General features: G+C 48.1%; 2 protein-coding genes across 6 annotated transcripts in view; one reads left to right on the top strand and one right to left on the bottom strand.

The window, feature by feature from the left end:
* RAB37 (RAB37, member RAS oncogene family) overlaps nt 1-22,254 on the bottom strand; it is a 71,384-nt gene that overhangs the window by 29,381 nt on the left and 19,749 nt on the right. The window lies entirely within an intron of this gene.
* CD300LF (CD300 molecule like family member f) lies at nt 1,710-19,355 on the top strand. Of its 4 annotated transcripts, none has more exons than XM_030837572.2 (8): nt 1,710-1,861; nt 13,186-13,515; nt 14,892-14,955; nt 15,760-15,869; nt 17,465-17,487; nt 17,815-17,961; nt 18,449-18,648; nt 19,113-19,355. In XM_030837572.2, exons 1-7 carry the CDS (start codon nt 1,819-1,821, stop codon nt 18,602-18,604), a joined length of 873 nt encoding a protein of 290 aa, XP_030693432.2. In that variant the 5' UTR covers nt 1,710-1,818; the 3' UTR covers nt 18,605-18,648; nt 19,113-19,355. The 4 variants fall into 4 exon arrangements, with proteins under 4 accessions (XP_030693432.2, XP_030693431.2, XP_030693430.2 ...); XM_030837571.2 differs by having other exon boundaries at nt 15,757-15,869; XM_030837570.2 differs by having other exon boundaries at nt 14,835-14,955.

Below are 22,254 nucleotides of genomic sequence, written 5' to 3'. Positions count from 1 at the left end.
TTGCGGAGCACAGGCTCCAGACGCGCAGGCTCAGCGGCCATGGCTCACGCCCAGCCGCTCCGCGGCATGTGGGATCTTCCCGGACCGGGGCACGAACCCGTGTCCTCTGAATCGGCGGGCGGACTCGCAACCACTGCGCCACCAGGGAAGCCCAAGAATTCTCTTTTCTTGATTCAAAGGAGAATTTCTCTTCTTGATCCAGAAGGGCCCAGGAGCAGAGGGTCAGGCCACAGGCAGAGTTTTGGGGTAGTTCCGAGGCTGTTTACTCCTACTGCCTGCTCTCAAGAAAGGAAAGACTACCCCACATCCCTCAAAGCACCTGTCCCTTATTTCTCAGGGTGCTCCACATTGCTTAATGCCTTGGTCATTTCCCCTGGAAGCCAAATGGTGTTCCTGTTTGCTGGGGCCCCATGTCTCTTGGCATAGCTGTTCAGTGCCACAGGCCAAGGATGGCTTTGCTGAGCAGCGGGGACCAAGGGCTGACCGAGCTCTCACCCTGTACTGTTGACCTTATTTTACGGTCTGGAGGTGTGTAAAGTGAGAGGCCAATTCTGGCCACATCCTGGCTTATTAGCTGCTGTGCTTTTCAGTGCAGGTAACCCTCCTGATGCCTACTCACTCCTGATGAGCCTGTGAGGGCTTCTATCTCTCCTTGGGATTCACTCGCTCCTCGAGATGTCACAAGGTATGTGTGACACACAGCAAAAGTGGCTCTAGGAACAAAATATGAGAAACGTCCCATTCTTTCCTAATTTCTGTGCTTAACCCCAGGTCCTGCTGGGATTCTGATGGGGGGAGGGGTGGGAGATGGGCACAAAATTGTCGAAAAAGAAAGGGAGTCAGACAGGCGAAGCTGGTGCATCCTTTCTTCCCCCTGCAACAGATAGTTATTACAAGGTGTGTGTCAGGGGGTGAGAGGAGCTAGGGGGTAATAGCCAGGAACAATGAGCTGGTTTCTTCAGGAAGGTATAACTGACAAGTTTCTGGAGGATTCAGGCTGGAATCGATATCCACGGATTCTCACGTTGTAAACTGGGGCACAGCAACAAGAGTTCCTGGTATGTTCTCAGGACAGAGGCCCCTCTTGCCCATTGGACCAGTAGTTCCCTGCTCACTTGTCCCTACTCTGTTTTTTAGTTCTCCGACCAGGGATCGAACCCGTGGCCACTGCAGTGGAAGAAGTGTGGAGCCGTAACCACTGGACCCCCAGAGAATACCCGTGTCCCTACTCTTTGAGCCCCTTTCTTTTAGTAGGTAGTCTGGGTTTTGTTACCCCCTCACCCCCTCATTCCAATCTCTGGTCTAGATTGGAATCTACAATCTCTTCTCTGACTTTGGCTCAACCCCCCGTGATACAGTGGAACTCCTGACCTTCCAGGCTCCCGAGAATTTGGCTACGCTTGAAATTCCACATTTAGGACATTGTGTGCTCCCCACGACTTCTCCAGTGGGGCTGGTTTTCCCCCATCCCAGTCTTCCCACCAACAGAGAAGGACTGAGTAAGAGCTGCTCAGAACTGGTGGGTCTGCAAACTTCAAGGCCAAGAAGGAGCAAAGTTCTCCTTTTAGAGAACCCATCATGGCTCCGGACAGGGAGGTACTTCTCAAAAGCTTATTTATGATCACTTCTTGAATTGCCAACTGCCTTGAAATTTCACCCATTCCACCTCCTTCCTCTTTGACTCTCATTCGTCAGTGGGAAGGGCCTGAAGGAGGAAGTACAAGAGAATAAGTGAACGCAGAAGGGCTGGAAGATGAAGCAGACTGCAGTTGGTTCTCGCTGACACGCTCCACCAAGGAGGACCCGTGTGAGGAGAAAATGCACCTGCTGCTGCTGTTCTATCTCCTCCGCCGGCTCGCAGGTGAGCTGGGCCTGGGTCTGTTCTCTCGGGAAAAGCCTATGGGGCAGGAGGAAGTGGCTGGCAGAGGGAGGAGGGAGCCCAACAAGGTGTCCTGCTGAGAAAACAACCCCCTTTCTAAGTAGTTCCTCCCAGTCGTCAGCCTGTGTGTTTCATCCACTCAATCCCTCACCCTCGTGTTGCGGTGCCCACAACGGCCGATGCAGAAATATGGGGCGTGGTCTTCATGATGAACCTAGAACCAGGCATAACTCCTGACCACCCAGGGGCTGGTCATTCAAAATGGACAGACGGATGGCCCCCACTGGTCACAGAAAAGCAGAGGCACCCTAGCTGCTCAGGAGAACTGGTGAATATTCGATCCTGCACTGTCACCTTCCAGAAAGCTTTATGAGCAAGGGAGGGCTCTCGGGAAGGGGTGAGGGTGAAGGAAGCCTGGAAGGAAGGGAAGCGGGAGTTTGCCAGATGGAGAGGGAGAGGCAGTTCTAGGCTTTTGGGGAAGGAAATAGTAGAATGGAAAGGTCGAGAGGAGGTCAGCTTTGTAGAATGAAGAGGAAAAGGGGACAGGGACGTGAGCAGAGACACAGGGTTGAAGCCAACTTGAGGTTGATGGATACCATTTTTTTTTTGGCCACGCCGTGTGGCATGTGGGATCTTAGTTCCCCAACCAGGGATCGAACCCGCACCCCCTGCATTGGAAGCTTGGAGTCTTAACCACTGGACCGCCAGGGAAGTCCCATGGATACCATTTTGATTAAAAGTCAAGGTGGGGGGGCTTCCCTGGTGGCTCAGTGGTTGAGAGTCCGTCTGCCGATGCAGGGGACGCGGGTTCGTGCCCCGGTCCGGGAAGATCCCACATGCCGCAGAGCGGCTGGGCCCGTGAGCCATGGCCGCTGAGCCTGCGCGTCCGGAGCCTGTGCTCCGCAACGGGAGAGGCCACGGCAGTGAGAGGCCCGCGTACCGCAAAAAAAAAAAAAAAAGAACACAAAAAACTGGTATGCAAAATGTTCAGGGCAACATAGTCCATAATAGCTAAAAAGTGGAAACAATCTACATGCACATCAACTGATGGATGGATAAATAAAATGTGGTGTACTCACACCAGGGTGTACTACTCGTCATGAAAAGGAATGAGGTACTGACACCTGCTACAACCTGGATTAAGCTCAGTGAAAGAATCCAGACACAAAAGGCTGGACTTTGTATGAGTCCATTCATATGAAAAGTCTAGAATATGTAAATTCATAGAAACCGAAAGTAGATTAGTGGTTGCCAGGGACTGGGGGAGGGAGGAAGGGGAAGGGACGCCTAATGAGTACGGGGTTTCTCTTTTGAGATGATGACAGTGTTCTGGAATTAGTGATGATGTTTGCACAGCTTTGTGAGTATCTTACAAAAGCACTGAGCTGTCCACTTTAAAAGGGTGAATTACATGGTATGTGAATTATATCTCCATAAGAAAAGAATTACGGAGCAGAGAGAAGAGTTAGGAGCCGTCGTGTTCTCCTGAGAAAAGTTTCTGTGGTTGCGTTTGGATCTGAGTCTCCAGGGGGCGTGACAACCGGACATCCCTTTGTGACCCATGACTCTTTTACGTGGTCTGATTGGATCGTTCATTCCATCAGGCATAGAAATGAAAATGATGCTTCCAAGCAGTGACACGTGCTGTGAACAGAGCTGAGCTAGATGCCCTGACTCAGGGGGTGGTGGCTGTGCTTTCGATAGGGTGGGCTTAGAAGGAGCCCTCTGAGGAGGCGCTTTCTGAGCTGAGACCTGGGAGACGAGAAGGAACGGGCACTTCAGATCAGGGACGCCTTTTCAGGCACCGGGCACAGCAAGGCTCTGATGTGGAAATGAGCTTGGCCGTGGTACGTTTGAGGAACAGAAAGGCCTTGTGGCTTCCTTACACACTTCACAACAGGCTGCTGGGGCCGATTGGGAGGATACTATTATCTCTTTGGGGAAAAGGTCTCTGGGGAGGAGAGAGATGTGTGGCTCTCCTCCTGCCGGTGGCTGCGGGTGGCTTGTGGGTGCTCCGCCTTGAGTTTCGGTGTAGAAACAGAGGAGATAGATTTGGGGTGAGAAGTCAGGGGACAAATTGACAAGCAAAGCAGGGAATGCACGTAAAGGATTGCTTTTCTTCCCTGACGTCTGGGAACAGGGGAACTTGACGGTGAGCAGATGTGAGAGTAGTGTGTGTGTGTGTGTGTGTGTGTGTGTGTGCGCGCGCGCGTGCGCACGCGTGTGTATATGGTTTAGGAGTGATTGAGGCAGAGCGGGAATATCTGTCTGAAGTGGGACAGGCTCAGCTGTGCACTAACAGGAAGCCAGTCTCAAGTGGGACCCTCTGTGCCACCTGTCACCAGCCTTTCCCATAGAACTTCCGATTGCAAGTAACACATTTAACCAGCACTACTTCCCTCTTTGCGAGGGTTCACTGTTTTAAAAGTACACGAGAAGATACCCCAGAAAGTTCCCACCGGGCTTTATAGCATTCATTTTCTATGAGACAAGAGTCTTAATGATGCTATTTTTTTCAGAGAAAAATGAGCTGTCTTGTCCAACTTAAGCCTCACCGTAAGTGGTGGCAGAGGTGGACAAGACCCCAGACGTGCTGACCCAGAGTGGAAATTAGCTGATGTCCCCTGCTGAGCCGGAGATGGGGTCCAGTCCCAACTGTCACTCACTGACCGTGAGCCGCTCACCTCCCCCTGGGGCTTAGCTTCCACCTGATCTAGGATTATTCCTGATCATCTAGGCTGCGAGTAACCATGCCCAGGGAGGATGCTGCTTCTTGGAGCTCCAGGCTGCCTCTGTGCCAGGAGGGTTCCCACAGCACAGGTTGCTGGGGAGTGGGGACCTGGAAGAGGGGTCCGAGAAGTGAGTGGAGCAGATGGTCCAAGGGTCAGAGCTGATACTAAATGCTCAGTCGAGTTCAAGGGTCAGATCCGCTACTAAATGACAACTAAAGATGGAATGGCCATCCGCGTTAGAATCCTAGGGTTGCTGGGACAAATGACCACAAACTTGGCTTAGAACAGCACAAATTTATAACGTTACAGTCTACAGATAAGAAGTCTAAAATGAGTCAACAGGGCAGCCCTCCTTCTGGTGGCTCTAGGAGGAAAATTTGATTCCTCGACTTCCAGAGGCTTTCCAGAGGCTGCCTGCCACACCCTGTGGCGTGCGGAACTTCCCCGACCACCAGGGGTCAAACCTGCGGCCCCTGAAGTGGAAGTGTGGAGTCTTAACCACTGGACCGCCAGGGAAGTCCAGAGGCTGCCTGCTTTCCTTGGCGTGTGGTCCCACATCACTTCAGCCCCCGCTCCATTGTCATCACTCCTTCCCTGACTCCGACCCTCCCGCCTCCCTCGGTTAAGGACCTTTCTGATTATATTGGGCCACCGGGATAATCCAGGATAATCTGTCCATCTCAACATCCCTAATTTAATGACATCTGCAAAGTCCCTTTTTGCCATGTAAGGGTGAACATATTCACAGATTCTGGGGGTTAGGACACAGACATCCTTGGGGGCCATTGCTCTGCCTACCACACTATTAAACAGCCCTGTCCAGGCATTTGTTTTTCCTATGATTTTGAAAGTAGTAAATGCTCATTGTTGACACTTGGGAAAGTACAGGAAAAAAATGAAGAATTAGGAAAAATCAAAAAACCTTATGTCTGGGGCTTCCCTGGTGGCGCAGTGGTTGAGAATCTGCCTGCCAATGAAGGGGACGCGGGTTCGAGCCCTGGTCTGGGAAGATCCCACATGCCACGGAGCAGCTAGGCCCGTGAGCCACAACTACTGAGCCTGCGCGTCTGGAGCCTGTGCTCCACAACAAGAGAGGCCGCGACAGTGAGAGGCCCGCGCACCGCGATGAAGAGTGGCCCCCAATCGCCGCAACTAGAGAAAGCCCTCGCACAGAAACGAAGACCCAACACAGCCAAAAATAAATAAATAAAAATCAAAACAAAAACAAAAACAAAAAAAACCCTTATGTCTGTCTTAATGCCCGAGGTGACCAGTTGTTAAGATTTTGGTTTACTTATGTTTAAGCTTTGTTTTCTATGCATATTTTAAAAGTTCATTGGTGTTATACTGCATACGATTTTTTAACACCCTTATTTTCACTTCATATGAGAATTTTCCACATAATTAAAAATATTTCTAAGCATAAGCAGCAGTGTTTGCATTATATTTCATTATATACTTATTTCCCTAATTGGTGGAAGTTAACTTTGTTTCCTTTATTTTTGCTAATTATGTGATGAATCTTTGTGCATACCCTTTTTGTTAGCCTCTTTGATTATTTCCTGAGAACCAAATCCTAGAGGTAGCATTACTGGAGCAAAGGGCATGACTGTGTTTGTTACATATGACTGCCATATGGCTTTCTGTATGGCTGAACCAGCTACATTCCTTCCAGCATATTCTCACAGTGCCTGGACCACCTGGCCCCCGTCAGCAAAAAAGTGAGTCATCAAAACTTGATTGGTTTGTTATGTGAAAAAAGGTGTTGTCTTCCACATTTCTTATTTGCTAGATTATTTAAATGAAACATTTGAATTTTATTAGCTGCTGAATTTCCTCTTTGTGACTTGCCTCTTACCTCTCATCAGTTTTCCAAATGGGGTATTAATGTTTTTCTTCTATACACTCTTAATCGAGAGAAACTCTATTAATCCTTTTCTATGTTGTTTGTTCTAAATATTTCTCTCAGTCTGTTCTTTGCCTTTTCAGTCTTTTTTTATTGGTATGTCCAAGTGCTATATTTGCATGCAGTCAAATTCACTACTAACTCTTTCTAGTTTCCTGTCGTCCATTGATTTCAAGTTTCGAAAGATCTCCCTGTCATCCAGGAATTTTATAGATTCACTTCTGTTTTCTTTCAGTTTAAAAAATGCTTTGCTATTTTATGCTGACCTCCTTAATCTCTCTATATTTACCTAAATGGAGCACACTGAGAGGTGACAGGATAGGGTTATGCCTTAACCCTTCCCTTCTCTATTTATCGTTTTAGTCTTCTATGGTATATGTGAAATTCTTAAATAGACTAGGTCTGTTTTTAGGCTATTGACTGTGTCCTATTGATATGTGTATACAGTCTTGTTATATTCACAAACTGGTTTCTTTATTATGGCTTGGTACTATTTTATTTTTTTTAATTTATTTTAAAAATATTTATTTATTTTTGGCTGCGTTGGGTCTTTGTTGCTGCACATGGGCTTTTCTCTAGTTGTGGAGAGCAGGGGCTACTCTTCGCTGTGGCGTGCAGGCTTCTTATTGTGGTGGCTTCTCTTGCTGTGGAGCACGGGCTCTAGGCTCGAGAGCTTCAGTAGTTGTGGCACGCGGGCTCAGTAGTTGTGGGTTGTGGGCTCTAGAGCACAGGCTCTGTAGTTGTGGCACATGGGCTTAGCTGCTCCACGGCATGTGGGATCTTCCTGGACCAGGGATCGAACACTTGTCCCCTGCATTGACAGGCGGATTCTTAACCACTGCACCACCAAAGAAGCCCCTGGCCTGGTACTATTTTGATACCTGGCAGGCAAGTCCCTCCTTACTGCTCATCTTTAATATGTTAAAAATTCTTGTCTCTTCATTTATTCAAATAATCTCTAGCACATATTAAATATAATATTTATTACATAGCCATACATATTCATATATATACACACGTGTATAGATGGAGATTATCTGAAAAAAATGTACATGCTCTAAAAATGTTCTGGGGGTTTTGAGTTAAATCTATAAATGTATTTGGGAAGGAGGAAAATCTTTACAGTATACAGCATTTTCATTCAGGATCATAACAGAGCTCTTCTCTTATATTTAAACCTTACGTCTGTCAAGAAAACTTCATTGTGTTTGTGTATGGTTTTTTTTCTATAAGTCCTGATTGTTTCTGTTAAAGTTATTTCTTGGTATTTAATACACCTTTATTACTACTGTAAATGAGCACTTTTCTATTTTATTTTCCAACTACTTGTTGCTGGTTTATAGGAAAGCCATTGATTTTAATATGTTTATTGTGGCTTTAGCCACTCTATTGAATTCCATTATAAATGAAAATCCTTTTAAACTTAAGATTTAAAACTTTTCTATAACTGTTATTATTTCCCCCCAATAATTATATATTTTATATTTTTCCATGTCTTACTACGTTGGTCAGAATTTCAGAAAACAGCACATGTACAGAAAAGTGGGTTCAGAGTCAATGTCCAGGTTAACACATTATTATAAAGTAGATGCCAATGTCTCACATTAATTGCGGTATTTGCTGAGGCTTTTTTTTTTTTTTTTCCTTTTTTTTTGCGGTACGCGGGCCTCTCACTATTGTGGCCTCTCCCATTGCAGAGCACAGGCTCCGGACGCGCAGGCTCAGTGGCCATGGCTCACGGGCCCAGCCGCTCCGCGGCATGTGGGATCCTCCCGGACCGGGGCACGAACCCGTGTCCCCTGCATCGGCAGGTGGACTCTCAACCACTGCGCCACCAGGGAAGCCCTGAGGCTTTTAATAGATGGTCTTTATCAGATAAAGCATGTTCTACGCTTCATTTGCTGAGAATGTTTAGAAAATCATGAATGGGTGTTGACCTCGCGGCATGTGGGATCTTAGTGTAAAGTGGGAAGAACAAATGTTGTGAACTGATGAATGGATATACAAAATGTGGCAGATCCATGGAATAGTGATCAGCCATAAAAAGGAATGAAATACTGACACACGTTATAACATATGCACGAATCTTAAAAAGATGCCCTGGATTCAGCTTGCTGAGTTTTCATTTCAGACCTTTGCACTTATATTCATGAGTGATATTTGCTTATAATATTTCTTTCTTGCACTGCCCTTGTCAGTGTTTGGCATCAAGATTATGCCAGTCTCATTAAATGGATTTGGGATTGCATCCTCCTTTCCTTTGTTTCAGAATTCTTTTGTGTAAGGTAGACATGACTTCTTCCTTCAATGTTTAGTAAATAGATATCTCCATTGAAGCTACAGACGTCTCGAGTTTTCTTTTGGAGAGGTTTTTAATAATGGATTTAATTTATTTAAATAGTTGTAAGATTATTCAGATTTCTATTTCTTTTTGTGTTGTTTTAGCACATTGTATTATTTTTGCTAGGCATCTGTTTATTCCAAAAAATTTCAAATTTATTGCCATAATCTTATCTAGATATCCTTTTATTATCCTATCCTATTATTGCCTTATCCTCTTGTTAGCTTTTTTGTTTTTTGGCTGCATTGGGTCTTCGTTGCTGTGCGCGGGTTTTCTCTCGTTGTGGCGAGTGGGGGCTACTCTTCGTTGCGGTGCACGGGCTTCTCATTGCGGTGGCTTCTCTTGTTGCAGAGCACAGGCTCGAGGTGCGCGGGCTCAGTAGTTGTGGCGCACGCTCCGCGGCACGTGGGATCTTCCCGGACCAGGGATCGATACCGTGTCCCCTGCATTGGCAGGCGGATTCTTAACCACTGTGCCACCAGGGAAGTCCTTATAATCCTTTTAATGTGTGCAGGATATGTACTGATGTCCCCATTTTCATTCCTGATATTCATTATTTAGACCTCCCTCTTTCTGTAATGAATATCTAATTAGGGTTATTTATTTATTTATTTTTAACCAACTCTGGCTTTTTTGATTTCCTTATTATATGATTTTTTCCACTTCATTAATTTTTATTAACTTCATTATTTCCTTTCTTCTACTTTCTTCTTTCCTCCTACTCCTCCTTCTGTTTTTCCTTTAACTTCTGAAATATATGTTTATTAAATTTAAGTCCTTTTTACTTTTCTAATAGATGCATTTAACGTTATAAAATGTCCTTAAGCATAACTCCAGATGCATCCCATAAGAGTCTTTTAAATTAAGGTATAATTTACATATAGTGAAATGTATAGATCTTAAGTGTATAATTCTGAGTTTTGACAAATTCGTGTAACTTGTATCACCTATCCAGATACAGAACATTTCCATCACCTGGAGTTCTTTAGTGTCCCCCCCAATCTTTCCCCCACCCATGAATCACTGTTGTAATTTCTATCACCGAAGGTTATTTTGCCTAATGTAGAACTTTGCATAAACGGGATCATGAAGTTTATTCTCTTTTGATCTTTCACACAGTGTGTTTTTGAGATTCATCCATGTTGTTTTTTGTATCACTAATTCACTCCTTCTTGTTATTCTGTACTATGCTGTTACTACGAATATGCTACTAATTGTTTACCTGTTGCCCTGTTGGTGAACATTTGAGTTTCTTTCTCTTTCTTTCTTTCTCTTTCTTTCTTTCTTTCTTTCTTTCTCTCTCTCTCTCTCTTCCTTCCTTCCTTCTTTCTTTCTTTCTTCCTTCCTTCCTTCCTTCCTTCTTCCTTTCTTTCTTTCTTTCCTTCTCTCTTTCTTTCTTTCTTTCTTTCTCTCTTTCAAGTATAGTTGATTTACAGTGTTGTGTTAATTACTGCTATACAGCAAAGTGACTCAGTTATACATATATATACGTTCCTTTAAAATATATTCTTTTCCATTAGGGTTTATCACGGGATATTGACTGTAGTTCCCTGTGCTGCACAGTAGGACCATGCTGTCTCTCCATCCTCTATATAAAAGCTCACATCTGCTCACCCCAACCTCCTACTCCATTGAGTTACTTCTAATATGTTGGTATTATAAATAAAGCTGTGATAAAAATTCTTTTTTGTGGTCATTTGTTTTTAACTTCTCTTAGATAAATACCTAGAAGTGAAATTGCTAGGTCAGAGGATAGATTCATGCTTTGTTTTATAAGAAAAGCACTTTTCCAGTGTTCCAAAATTATGTATCAAGTGGAAACAACCCAAATGTCATGAAGTGATGAATGGATATACAAAACGCGGCAGATCCACACCATGGAATAATGTTCAGCCAGAAAAAGGAATGAAATATTGATACATGTTATGACATGAATGAATCTTAAAAACATTATGCTAAGTAAAAGAAGTCAGACAAAAAAGATCATATATTGTATGCTTCCATTTATATGAAATGTCCAGAAAGGCAAGTCCATAGAGACAGAAAGATTCGTGGTCTCCAGAGGCTTCAGGGAAGGGGTAGGTGAGGAGTCACTGCTAATGGGTACAGGGCTTCTTTCTGGGGTGATGAAAACATTCTGGAATTGGATAGAGTTCATGGTTGTACAACTTTGTGAATATCCTAAAACCCACGGAAGTATACATTTTCAAAGTGTAAAATTTATGATATGCGAATTATATCTTAACTTTAAAAGTGGACAGAAGTAAATTCTTAGTTTTCAACATGCTTTATTTAACTTTAGAAAGGAAGAAAATTATCCCAGCTTTAAACTGAGCAAATTAGAAAAAGATACGTGGTAATCTCAAGGAAATAAAATTATATCTATGAGAAATTAATAACTTAAAACTAAAAACAGTAACATTTACCAACTAAATCTCAAAATGGTTTAGCACAGGAAAAAAGAAAGAGGAAGAGGGGGAGGAAAAACATGAAGGAGGAAATCTTGTGACACATGTAATCAATAAAATAAAACAGCACATGTCATCAAAATGTGTCATTATAATAGGTATGAAAAATTTAATTATTAAAGGATACTTTATATTTGCAGAACTTTATGCTAATACACTGTAAAATAGACATCTTTTGGGGAAAAACAAAACAAAAGAACAGAATTTATTAAAGAACAATAAAAAACCTTAAATAGGTCAATATTCATGGAGAAAAAAATTTAAGTAATCAAAGAATTTGTCCCAATGAAGAATTTGCCAGATCGTTTTCTAGCCAATTTTTTAAGATCCGAAAGAAACCAAAATTCCTTTGCTCTATTTATGTTCTGATCTCAGAGCGCAAAATAATGGAAATCTGCCAGATCAATTGTGTGAAAATAGCATATCTCTACTACCAACGTTGACAAAGACACACAAGGAAAATGACAGAAAGAACCTCCCTCACGCGTGTGGATCTGAGTTGAGCCCGGACAGCAGGCTCTGCCGGCAGACGGGTTTGGGCGGCCCGGGCTGGATGGCTGTTGTTTCTAAATGAGCCAGGGTTTTAAAATTGAGAGGTTCCACCCCAAACCCAGAATTTGGACTCCTCCAGAAAAATGAGAAGATCTTAAATTACCCTGCTTGCTTCTTGCAAGAGGACAGTGGGCTGAGCGGGAGGGGCCTCGCCTCTGCGGGGGGCGTTTGCTCTCCAGATTGCCCTGGTCCTCGCTACCTCCCAGGGTCTGACACTGATGCCATTCTTCATCATGCTTGAAGTGTTGTTTTTCTTATAATAAAGATACATTTCTCTGTATCTTGAATCTTTCAAAGGCGAGAAAGTGAAAGAAAGAACATATATATCGGGAAATGCTGCTTTACTCTGTGATATCTGCCTTACTGCAAAGCTATAGTATTCAAGACAGTGTGGATTGGCAAAAGGACAGACAAATGGATCAACGGAACAGAATGGAAAATCCATAAAGAACTCACATATTTGCTTCTTTTTTTTTTTTTGCGGTACACAGGCCTCTCACTGTTGTGGCCTCTCCTGTTGCGGAGCACAGGCTCCGGACACACAGGCTCAGCGGCCATGGCTCACGGGCCCAGCCACTCCGCGGCATGTGGGATCTTCCCGGACCGTGGGCGCAAACCCTTGTCCCCTGCATCGGCAGGCGGACTCTCAACCACTGCGCCACCAGGGAAGCCCACAGATTTGCTTTTTGACAAAGGAACCAAAGCAATTCAATGCGGAGAAATGGGATCTGGGTGTTACAGATTCCACAGCATGGGGAGACTGATTTGCATACTGTTTTGGTCGATTTCAAAGGCGTTCCTTCCAGGGTGGTTTACAGTAGAACCGCTCGAAAAAATTAGAACCGTTAGGAAGTTTCTCCAGGGCTAGGTGATGGGGGTGTTTCAGCTGAACCTCCTGAGGTCCTCAGTACAAAGTCATCTTCTGTGGAGATGGGTCCTCTGGTCGTTCTTCCCCATCAGACCAGCATAACACAGAGATGGTTGCAAAAGGACATTGCTGGAAATAGAAAAACTTACTGGCCACAGAGAAGGGGAGAGGGGGTGAACTACAGGAAGTTATTATTGCTCTGTGTCAACGTTTTTGTTTCTTTAAGGTCTGTAGTTGTGCTTTTATGGGATTTTCCTGGTGGCTTTGATCTGGTAGGATTTTGAAGAACAAACGGTCTTTATGTGTAAGGTGTATTCCTTTCCTGACTGCTACTTAACTCATGAGGACCTTGGGTTTATTGGAACTATTCACAATGCAGGAGGCTGTGGCCCTGCCCTCAGGATGGGAGGTGACAGGTACATGGATTCGTGTTTTCCAGGCTCATCTGCCATCACTGGCCCAAAAGCAGTAAGCGGCCCAGAGGGAGACTCGTTGACTGTGAAGTGTCAATACAGCTCTGGGTGGGAGACGCATGAGAAGTGGTGGTGCCGAGGAGCTGCTTGGAGCAGCTGCAAGTTCGTCGTTAAAACCGCTGAACCAGAGAAGGAGGTGAAGAAGGGCCGCGTGTCCATCAGGGACGATAGGAAAAGCCGCACCATCACCGTGACCATGGAGAAGCTCAGGCTAAACGATGCAGACACTTACTGGTGTGGGATTGAGAGATTTGGAACTGACCTTGGGGTCCAAGTTAAAGTGACCATTAACCCAGGTAAGCGTATGTGTATGTGTAGATGTGTCTCTTCAGGGCCTGCTCTGTCCTGGTCCCTGGGGTCCCTCTTTAGTGACTTGTCACTCAGAGTGAACCGTCACAGGGGTGGGGGAGTCCTGAGGTCTCATGGAACCCACACTGACCACCTGGGATTGGGAGGGGCAAGGCTTCCCTTAGAGGCTCTCATGGCCCCCAGGGCCCCCTCCAGGATGGGACAAGCCTTTCTCGACACATTATTTTTCCCAGTGCCCGAGTCTACTGCCCATGGAGATCAAGGTGATGGGCTCACCCGGAGACCCTAATTTCTGCTAATGTTTTCCTGAGACTCCCGTTGCCCAGGTGTTCCTATTCTTTCTGGAATTTGGGGCTGGGTCTTCAGAGCTGCAGCTCCCACCCCCTGGTCCATATCCCATCTCAGGGGGAAAGACCCAGCACAGTTGGGCTGCTGCCATTAATTCCTGGGGTCTGGAAAGGCCTCCACAATCCAAGGACCGCATTCCCGGGTGCCTGAAATCCCATCATTTGCCATTTACACATTTGGGATGAAGGATGTTCTCTTCTTAAATCCTTTCAGAATGCAAACATGCTGAGCGTGTCGGCTCAGTGGTCTCAGTGCCTTGGTCTGATCGAGTTTATCTGTTGGGCTCTGCTTCTGCAGAAAGCTGGTGACACCAGCTCATTGGGCACCTGTGGCAACGGGGGTGGGCGCACAGTCAACGCAGCCTCCACCACACCAGGAACGTGTGAGGCCTCTTACACTTGCAGAGCACAGCCTCATTTCGTTCAGTCCTGACAGCGTTCCTGAGATGTAACCATCCCCACTGTGAAAGCTTTAGAACTTGCCCCAAGTAAAGGCTCTTCCTGAACCTCAGGGTTTTGCTCAGGGCTGGTCCTCATGTTCGAAGTCACAGATTTGGGGTATGTCAGCCACCTGAGAGCCCCCATTCTGTTCACGTCCTTGTGGATAAATAAGGTGAGAGGCACTGGCCTCTGGCCGAGGCCCTGTCATAAGCAGCCGGAGTGTTTGAATTCCAGCTGAACTCCAGCTGCCCTTGTCCTGAGGCAAGCCTGGCCCCCCCTAACCTTCCAAGTTCTGCTTGATGTCCTCCCCGGACCTGTGCCAGCTCCACCTGCCTCTGAGGTTCTGAGTCTCCTAGCGGCCAGGGCGATATGAGCGGTCCAGGCTATAGGCTCTCTCCCTTGGCCCTGCTCCAGACTCCTCAGGTAGCCCATGATCCCCACCCCCGGCTCAGAGCCATGTGTAAGGCTGTGGGTGGGTGAACAGGCAGAGCCATGTGTAACCTGGTCTGTACGCCAAGCACCCAGCGCAGTGCCGGCCACCACTCCTGCCACCTCTGCTATCAACGTGTTCACAGTGTCGGTCAACCTGGAAGAGACCAGTGACTCCCTGGCTGTAACCAGCCCCGACTCCAACAGTGGGTAAGCCAGCTCTGATGCTGCTGTTACATGTGGCCCACTTGGCCCAAACTCTTCCAAAGGGGAGACTTTTGTAGTCCCAGGTCCCAGCCAGAGCTTGTCTCCGGACCCTCAAGCTCAAGGATGCTGGGGCCTCCTCTCACTTACTCTCACAGCTCAGGAGGCCAGAAATGAAATCAAGGTGTCGGCAGGGTTGGCTCCTTCTTTGGGCTCAAAAGTAGACTCTGTTCCAGGCCTCTCTCCTAGCTTCTGGTGGTCGCCAGTGAGCCAAGCACTCCTTGGCTTATGGCAGCATCACTCCAATCTCAGCCTCTGTCATCCCATGGCCTTTTCCCTCTGTGTCTGTGTGCCCCCATTTCCCTTTTATAAGGACACCAGTCATTGGATTCAGGCCCATCCTAATCCAGTATGACCTCATCTTAACTCGGCGACCTCTGCAAAGATCTTATTTCCCAAGGGGTCACCTTCTCCAGTTCCTAATGAACATGAATTCCTGGGTGAGGGACACTGTTCAGCCTGTACAGGGGGCAAGCTTAGAAGCAGGGAGGCCTTTTCAGAGCCTTTGCCATACAATTTCTGTTTGGCTTCTAGGCTCACTGAGACCCCTTGTGGAACCCCCCTCTCTCTTTTTTTAAAACACCATCTTTGAGGGCATCTGGGAGTAGGGGTTCCCCGACTGGAAACCTCAGGCCTGTAGGTTGAAAGGTTTCAAGGCCTGTGGCTGTCCCTGCTCCCAGGTGGGTAGGATAAGGCCAAAGACAGGAGGTGAGTCTGGGTGCCTGGGGCATCCTCTGTCGTTCCCAGCAGTGTGTTCCTGAAGGCCAACACCCTCCTTCCCTTCATCTTTGCTGTGCTGCTTCTTCTCTTGATGGTGACCTCACTTGTGGTTTGGAGAATGATGAAACAACAGAAGAAAGGTGAGGGGACCTGGCTGACACCGGGCTGGGGCTGGGCTGGGTGGAAGTGTGTGGGCCAGCATGGTCATCCGGGAACCATCAGCCCAAGGGAATACCTGCACAGTCTGGAAGGGGTGCCGTCCCAAAGGCCACGGCGACTGGCAGTTTGAGGGGCTGGAGCTTGGAGGTGAACCCAGGAGGTTTTAGACTCAATTCTACCTTGCTCATCCCTCTTTGCTCCTCTTGCCTCTCTGCTCTGCCTCCCTGTCTGTTTCTTGGTTTGGTTCCTGGTGGCAGAGATGGCAATGGCCTTAGGCAGGCAGCCTTCCTAGGGTCCCCAGACACTTTAGTAGAATTCCTGTGGTGGTCAAGGGGGTACTGAATAGACATGGGGGCATGGAGAAACACACACACACGCATGTATACACACATGCACGAGCACATGTTCACGCACGCACACACAACATAGTCCGCACACGCATGTGCACATGTGCGTGTGCACACGCATACACGGTTCTCTGTGTTTTCTCAGGAATGCTGGTGGCCACTCCTGTGTTTGCCCTTCCTCCCTTCAGCCCTTTCTCAGGTTACCCTACTTGTTCTGTGTATATTTGCCCTTTAGGGAAGGGCCTCTGCTCACGAGTCTGCACTTGTCTATCACGAGGTCTGGCCTCGGCCAAACACTTTTCCTGTCTGGCTCCACTTCCACGTTCTCACATTAACTGCACCTCCTCCCTTTCTCAGAACCCGCTGGGATCTGGGAGCTCACGGGACCCTCTTTAACACTGCTCTGTCCCCACAGCCTGGGGAATCTTGTAGTTTGGAGACACGGGAGCCTGATTCCTGTTCATCATACTTTCCCCCCAATGTATTGTCCGTGACCTAAGTTAAAAATACTTTCTGTCCCCCTCAGTATCTAAAAATCATAGGGAAAATCTTTCTTGTTTCTTTGTTGTCTCCAAAGCTGGGGACATGACGGTGGCAGGGGGAGGGCAGGGAGAGAAAGAAACAGGAACCAGAGGGCACCTGAGAGCTGGTCCGGACAGTGATGACCCAGCTCGGGTACGCCACTCAGAGGCAGCTTAGAGCCATCCCGTCACGTGGACAGCTTGTACTGATGGAACCCCTCTTGTGCCTGGTACAGTCCGCACCCGGAAGGCATGGGAGGGACAATCTCGGCCATCCAGCAGCCCGCATCCCTCCTGAAGACCAACCAGAATTCAGTGGGACAAGGGTGATGAGACAGACATAAACCAAATGCCCTGGGAGCCAGGGAGGGAGGGATCCAACAGCCTGGATAGCTGGAGAAAGTAGGTGTGACTTTGAGTTGAGCCCTGCAGGTGGAGAAATGGTGGCGTCATAGGCAGAATCCCAGCAGAAGTTTTAGGTTGAGCCTAATCCCGGGGGGGTTGATAACTGGCAGGGCCACCTGAGCAGCTGATTGCACAGTTCTGTGATGTGGGGAATGGATGGGCTGAGGTCTCCTTAGTTCTCCTCTGAGGGATCAGAATTAGAAGCAGGTCTCTTCTCTCTGAGCTCGAAGCCTAATTCACCTCTTTTCTCTCCCAGACCTGAGGGGATGGGCTTTCTAACTCTGATTGTTTTTTGTCTTTTAGCTGCTGAGATATCCCCAGAGCAGGTAAGAGAGTCCCCGAGGTCAGAGCAGAGACACCAGACACGTTTCCCTCACTTCCTTATTTTCCATCTCCCAGGAGCACCAAGGTCCAAATGTATCAGACAAACTCTGTGCCCAAATGTCCATATACTCATGGCCCAGCTGCAAGGGCCGGGGAAGCGGCCCGGTCGTATGCTGGCATCAGCCAGAAGGGAGGAGGGCTTGGGAGGCGGAGGTGTGGGAGGCTAAGAGGAGATGGGGGTTGCAGAGGGAGCTGGGAGAGGGGGGTCCCAGGGGAGCAGAGAGCTACGCGTCCCTCTGTGGAAGAGAAACCTGTGTTTCCTCTCCTAGGTGCTTCAGCCCAAGGAGGGCGACATCTGCTACGCAAACCTGAGCCTGCAGCAGACTGAAAACTCTGGGTCGTCCCAGAAGAAGGCTTCCACGAGGTCCTCTTCCGCCGCCCAGGCCAACGCGGAGGAAGTGGAGTATGTCACCATGGTATGCACTTGGTGGGGCTGCTACGGGGCTCAGACCGGACCCGCTGTGCCCTTCCTTTGAGGACCGACTCTCCCGCCCACGTGGGAGGGTGGGTGCTGGGACAAGATGCAGTCATTGAAAGCCTTGCTGACAGAGCTCCTGCATGCTTTTGGCATTTGAAGTACCTCCACACCAGGTCTTAGCATTGGGAGACTCAGAGCCCGGTCAGACACGGTCCTCATGCTGGGCAGGGGAGACCCAGACAGGCTGAGGGACCTGGATTCCATGCCAAATGTGCTGCCCGGGCATGGAATTGAGGGAGAGCATCTTCTGCCGTGGCCGGAGCTAAAGGTGCCTGGCAGAGTGGAGGGGGGAGCAGCTGGGGGGCCTGGGAGAAGACTCCAGAAGCCCTGGAGGGTCTGTCTCCCCAGGCTCCTCCAAGGTCTCCTCCGTCCGTGGGCACAGCCTCCTGCCAGCCTCTCTAACCCCGAGGACGTCTTCATTGCAGACTCCCTTTCTCAGGGAGGACATTGCCCGTGCAGCTCTGTCTTTGGAAACCTCAGATCAAGAGCCAACCTATAGCAACATGGAGCACTTCATCACCCGCATTCCCAGCAGGAGTCATGAGGAACCCACGGAATACAGCGCCATCAGGAAGCCTTAGCCTGCGCTCCAGGGGCCCCTCTCAGACCCACTCGAGGCCTCTGAGTATGTTCCTGCTTCATCTGTTCTCTGCCTGCCCCCCAGTCCCCTCATGGGACCAGCCAGGTCCTGAGGCCTCTGTCTGATACAGTCAGCATCGTGGCCAGCTATGGTTTGGGCTCGGGGCCTAGTCTCAGGGAGCTTCTGGGAGTTAGACAGGGGTCTTTCCACATCCCTTTCTCTCCCACACAGCTTGGGAGGGGGCTGGGGATACACTCCGGAGCTGCTGAGGGAGCAGTCACAATGGTAACGATAATAATAGTAATTCACTTTTATTTATTGCTTATCACGAGTGCTGGACTGAACAACGGTCCTAAGGCTTATCGGCACCTGGACCCTCAGAACCTGTGAATGTTACCTTCTGTGGCATAAGGGACTGTGCAGATGTAACAGAGTTGAGGATTGTGGATGGGGAGATGATTCTGGATTATCCAACTGGGCCCTGAATATAAGCTCAAGGTTTCTTATAGGAGGGAGGCAAGAAGGTCACAGAGGAGAAGACAGTGTGATGGTGGGAGCAAAGGTCAGAGTGATGCAGCCGGCACCCGCAGAACGCCGCAGCCTCCAGGAGCTGAAGAGGCAGGAACGGATCCTCCCCAGAGCCCCCGGAAGGAGCCAGCCCGGCTGACGTCTTGACTTTAGCCCAGTGAAACTGATTTCATACTTCTGGTCTCCAGAATTGTAAGAGAATAAATTTGTATTGTGTTAATGGAGCCATTACATCTGTGGTAATTTGTTACAGCAGAAATAGGAAAAAATATACGATGTAACAGGTACTCTTCCCTAAATGCTTTACCTTCAGTAACTAATTTAATCCTCACCACAACCCTAAGAGGACGCCTTTATTATCGTCCCCATTTTACAGAGGAGGAATCTGGGTACAGAGAGGTTCAGTGACTTACCAAATTTTACTGCTAGCAAGTGGATAAGTTAGAATTTGAACTTGGGCATCTTGGCTCCAGAATCTGGAGTCTGGGCCACCACCCTGGACTGTGTGTATAAGGAGGATAATGTGTGTTGTGTGTGTGTGTGTGTGTGTGTGTGTGAGCGTGTGTGTCTATACACAGCTACTCACACAGGGACAGTCACCGAGTATATACAGACGCTGGACTTGCTGTCTTTATTCTAGGGTCCTGGCAGCTCTCCCTCTGGAATCCTGAATCTCATCCCAGCTTGCCATCTCCATGGTTACCAAACTAGTCCAGTCTCCGGCCTGGAGTCCCTCTTGTTCTCTGCTCCTGAGTCCAGTCTCCTCCCAGCAGCCAGAGGGATCTTTTTAAAGCACAGACCTGATCACTCCCTGCTTGTAACCTTCCAGCGGCTTCTTCCACAGCCCAGGAGGCCCCCAGGGTCCATGGGTCCCTGCCTGCCCCTAAGACCCTCTCTCTGGCTACTCTGCCTCTCACTTGCCCTGCTCTGCCCACACTGGACTTTCTTCCATCCTTCTAACAAGATAATATGTGGTCCCTTCTCAGGGCATTGACACTTGCTATTCCTTCTTTCTGGAATGCTCTTCCAATGGATATGTGAATAGTTAGGTTTGCCAAAGAGAGAGAAAGGCAGGGAGAGGGGGAGGGAGGGAGAGAGGGAGAAAAGGAGAAAAGGGAATTCCCTGGTGGTCCAGTGGTTAGGACTCCGTGCTTTCACTGCAGGGACCTGTGTTCAATCCCTGGTCGGGGAGTTAAGATCCCACAGGCCACGTGGTGTGGCAAAAAAAAAAAAAGCTTATTTTTATTATCACAACTCAGCTCAAATGTTCCCTCCCAGGGTGGCCTTCCCAGACCCCCCTAACAGCAGTGGCCCCTGCTACACCTCTGATTCCTCTCTGTCACATTGCCCTAAGTAAAAGTAGTACTTGGGCTTCCCTGGTGGCGCAGTGGTTGAGAGTCCTCCTGCCGATGCAGGGGACACGGGTTCGTGCCCCGGTCCGGGAAGATCCCACATGCCGCGGAGCGGCTGGGCCCGTGAGCTATGGCCGCTGAGCCTGTGCGCCCGGAGCCTGTGCTCCGCAACGGGAAAGGCCACAACAGTGAGAGGCCCACGTACCGCAAAAAAAAAAAAGTAGTACTTACTACTTCATGAGCTAACTTGTTGATTGGCACATGGGTTTACTGATTGCGCCCTCTCCACCTGGCTGTAGGCTGCCCAGACGTGGGGAATTTGTCTTACTCACTGCTGTATCCCCCATGCCTAGTTTAATGTCAGGTACAGGGTGGGTTATTGAATATTTATGTGTTGACCGAATGAATAAGTAACGTGATGGTTCAGACTTGGGAACTCAGGGTGAGCTTTCAGGAGCAGGGACACCCGTGTCCATCACGTGAGGAAGGGACCCCTGGGTCACCTGGGCAACCAGAGGGATTTCAGGATCCCCTTCCCAGCAGCATGCAGTGGAGACACTTTTTTCCCCTCCCGAAATGAGAGCGGTGAGGCACCATGATTCCCCTTGACTGGAGGACAAAGGTCTCTTCCTTTGCTTGGGTTTCTTTTGTTTGGGGCTGGAGGGAAGTGTCAGGGAAGGGAGTCATGACTTGGGAAGAAAGGACCAGCTCTGCCTGGGGGTCACAGACAAGTGCCCCAGCAGGTATTGGGGCCGTAGGGATGTTTAGTTGGGCCATTATCAGTGTGTCCTGGGGTTTCCCAACTTCTCACAGCTCTGGACATCCCAAGTAGTCTGGCGGAGGTGGCCTTAGTGGATGGCCATCTCATCTCAGCATGGGCTGCTCTTTCTTCTTGCCCCCCACTCCCTGAAAGATGATTCCCTAGAATCTCAAGGGCTTTATCATCCTGGGAGAGCTTACAGAACCCAAGCAAGCTTAAATATGCTTGGGCTGGTCACCTGAGCTGAGTGGGTCAGAGTAAGAGTGTTTCTGACCCAGGTGGTTTTAGGACTTACAGAGTGCGAAGTGCCTGTAGGGAGACCTTTAAATGAAACAGTGAATTGAGCTCCATGAATAAGTCACAACAGACAGTCACGTTCTGAATGGCGTCACTGCGCCATTTTAACCGTTGTGCGGGAAGTACCTTTACTGCCGAGTGTTTAAGCAGCCCGCACAAAACAGACTCGCTCAGTACAAGTTTCTGTCGGATTGTAGGGGACTCATCTTCTCTGGAATCTACCACAGATACTAGTAAAGATTTATTGTCGTGAAACTTGTGACATGTCTAGGAACACAGACTAGTATTCAGTTCCGTCTGATTTGGCTGGAGGAGTCTGGTGGCTTCTTCTTCCTCTTTTTTTATTTTTTTATTTTTACTGGAGTATAATTGCTCCACGACGTTGTGTTAGCTTCTGCTGTACAATGAAGTGAATCAGCTATATGTATACCTATATCCCCTCCCTCTTGGACTTCCCTCCCACCCTGACTTTGTCTGCATGGTGGATATGGGCTGGACGTGGAAGGTCCTGGCCGCCCGGCTGAGCTGAGGGAAGGTAAATCAGCCTAGAAGACAGATTCACTCTGATTCACGCTTTTAATTGCCTCATGCAAGCTTTAAAAAAGTGTCTACCAGATATATCGCGGCATATAATGTTTTTATCCCAGCTCCCAGCCATCTGGATGGGTGGCTGTCTGAAAAGAGACCTTCTCATGTCCTCAGAGATGTAGCTGA

The sequence above is a fragment of the Globicephala melas genome, chromosome 20 (genome assembly GCF_963455315.2).
Source record: "Globicephala melas chromosome 20, mGloMel1.2, whole genome shotgun sequence".
NCBI classification, from domain to species: domain Eukaryota; kingdom Metazoa; phylum Chordata; class Mammalia; order Artiodactyla; family Delphinidae; genus Globicephala; species Globicephala melas.
Note: the sequence above shows the minus strand (reverse complement) of the source record. Positions and strands in the feature narration are given on the sequence as shown.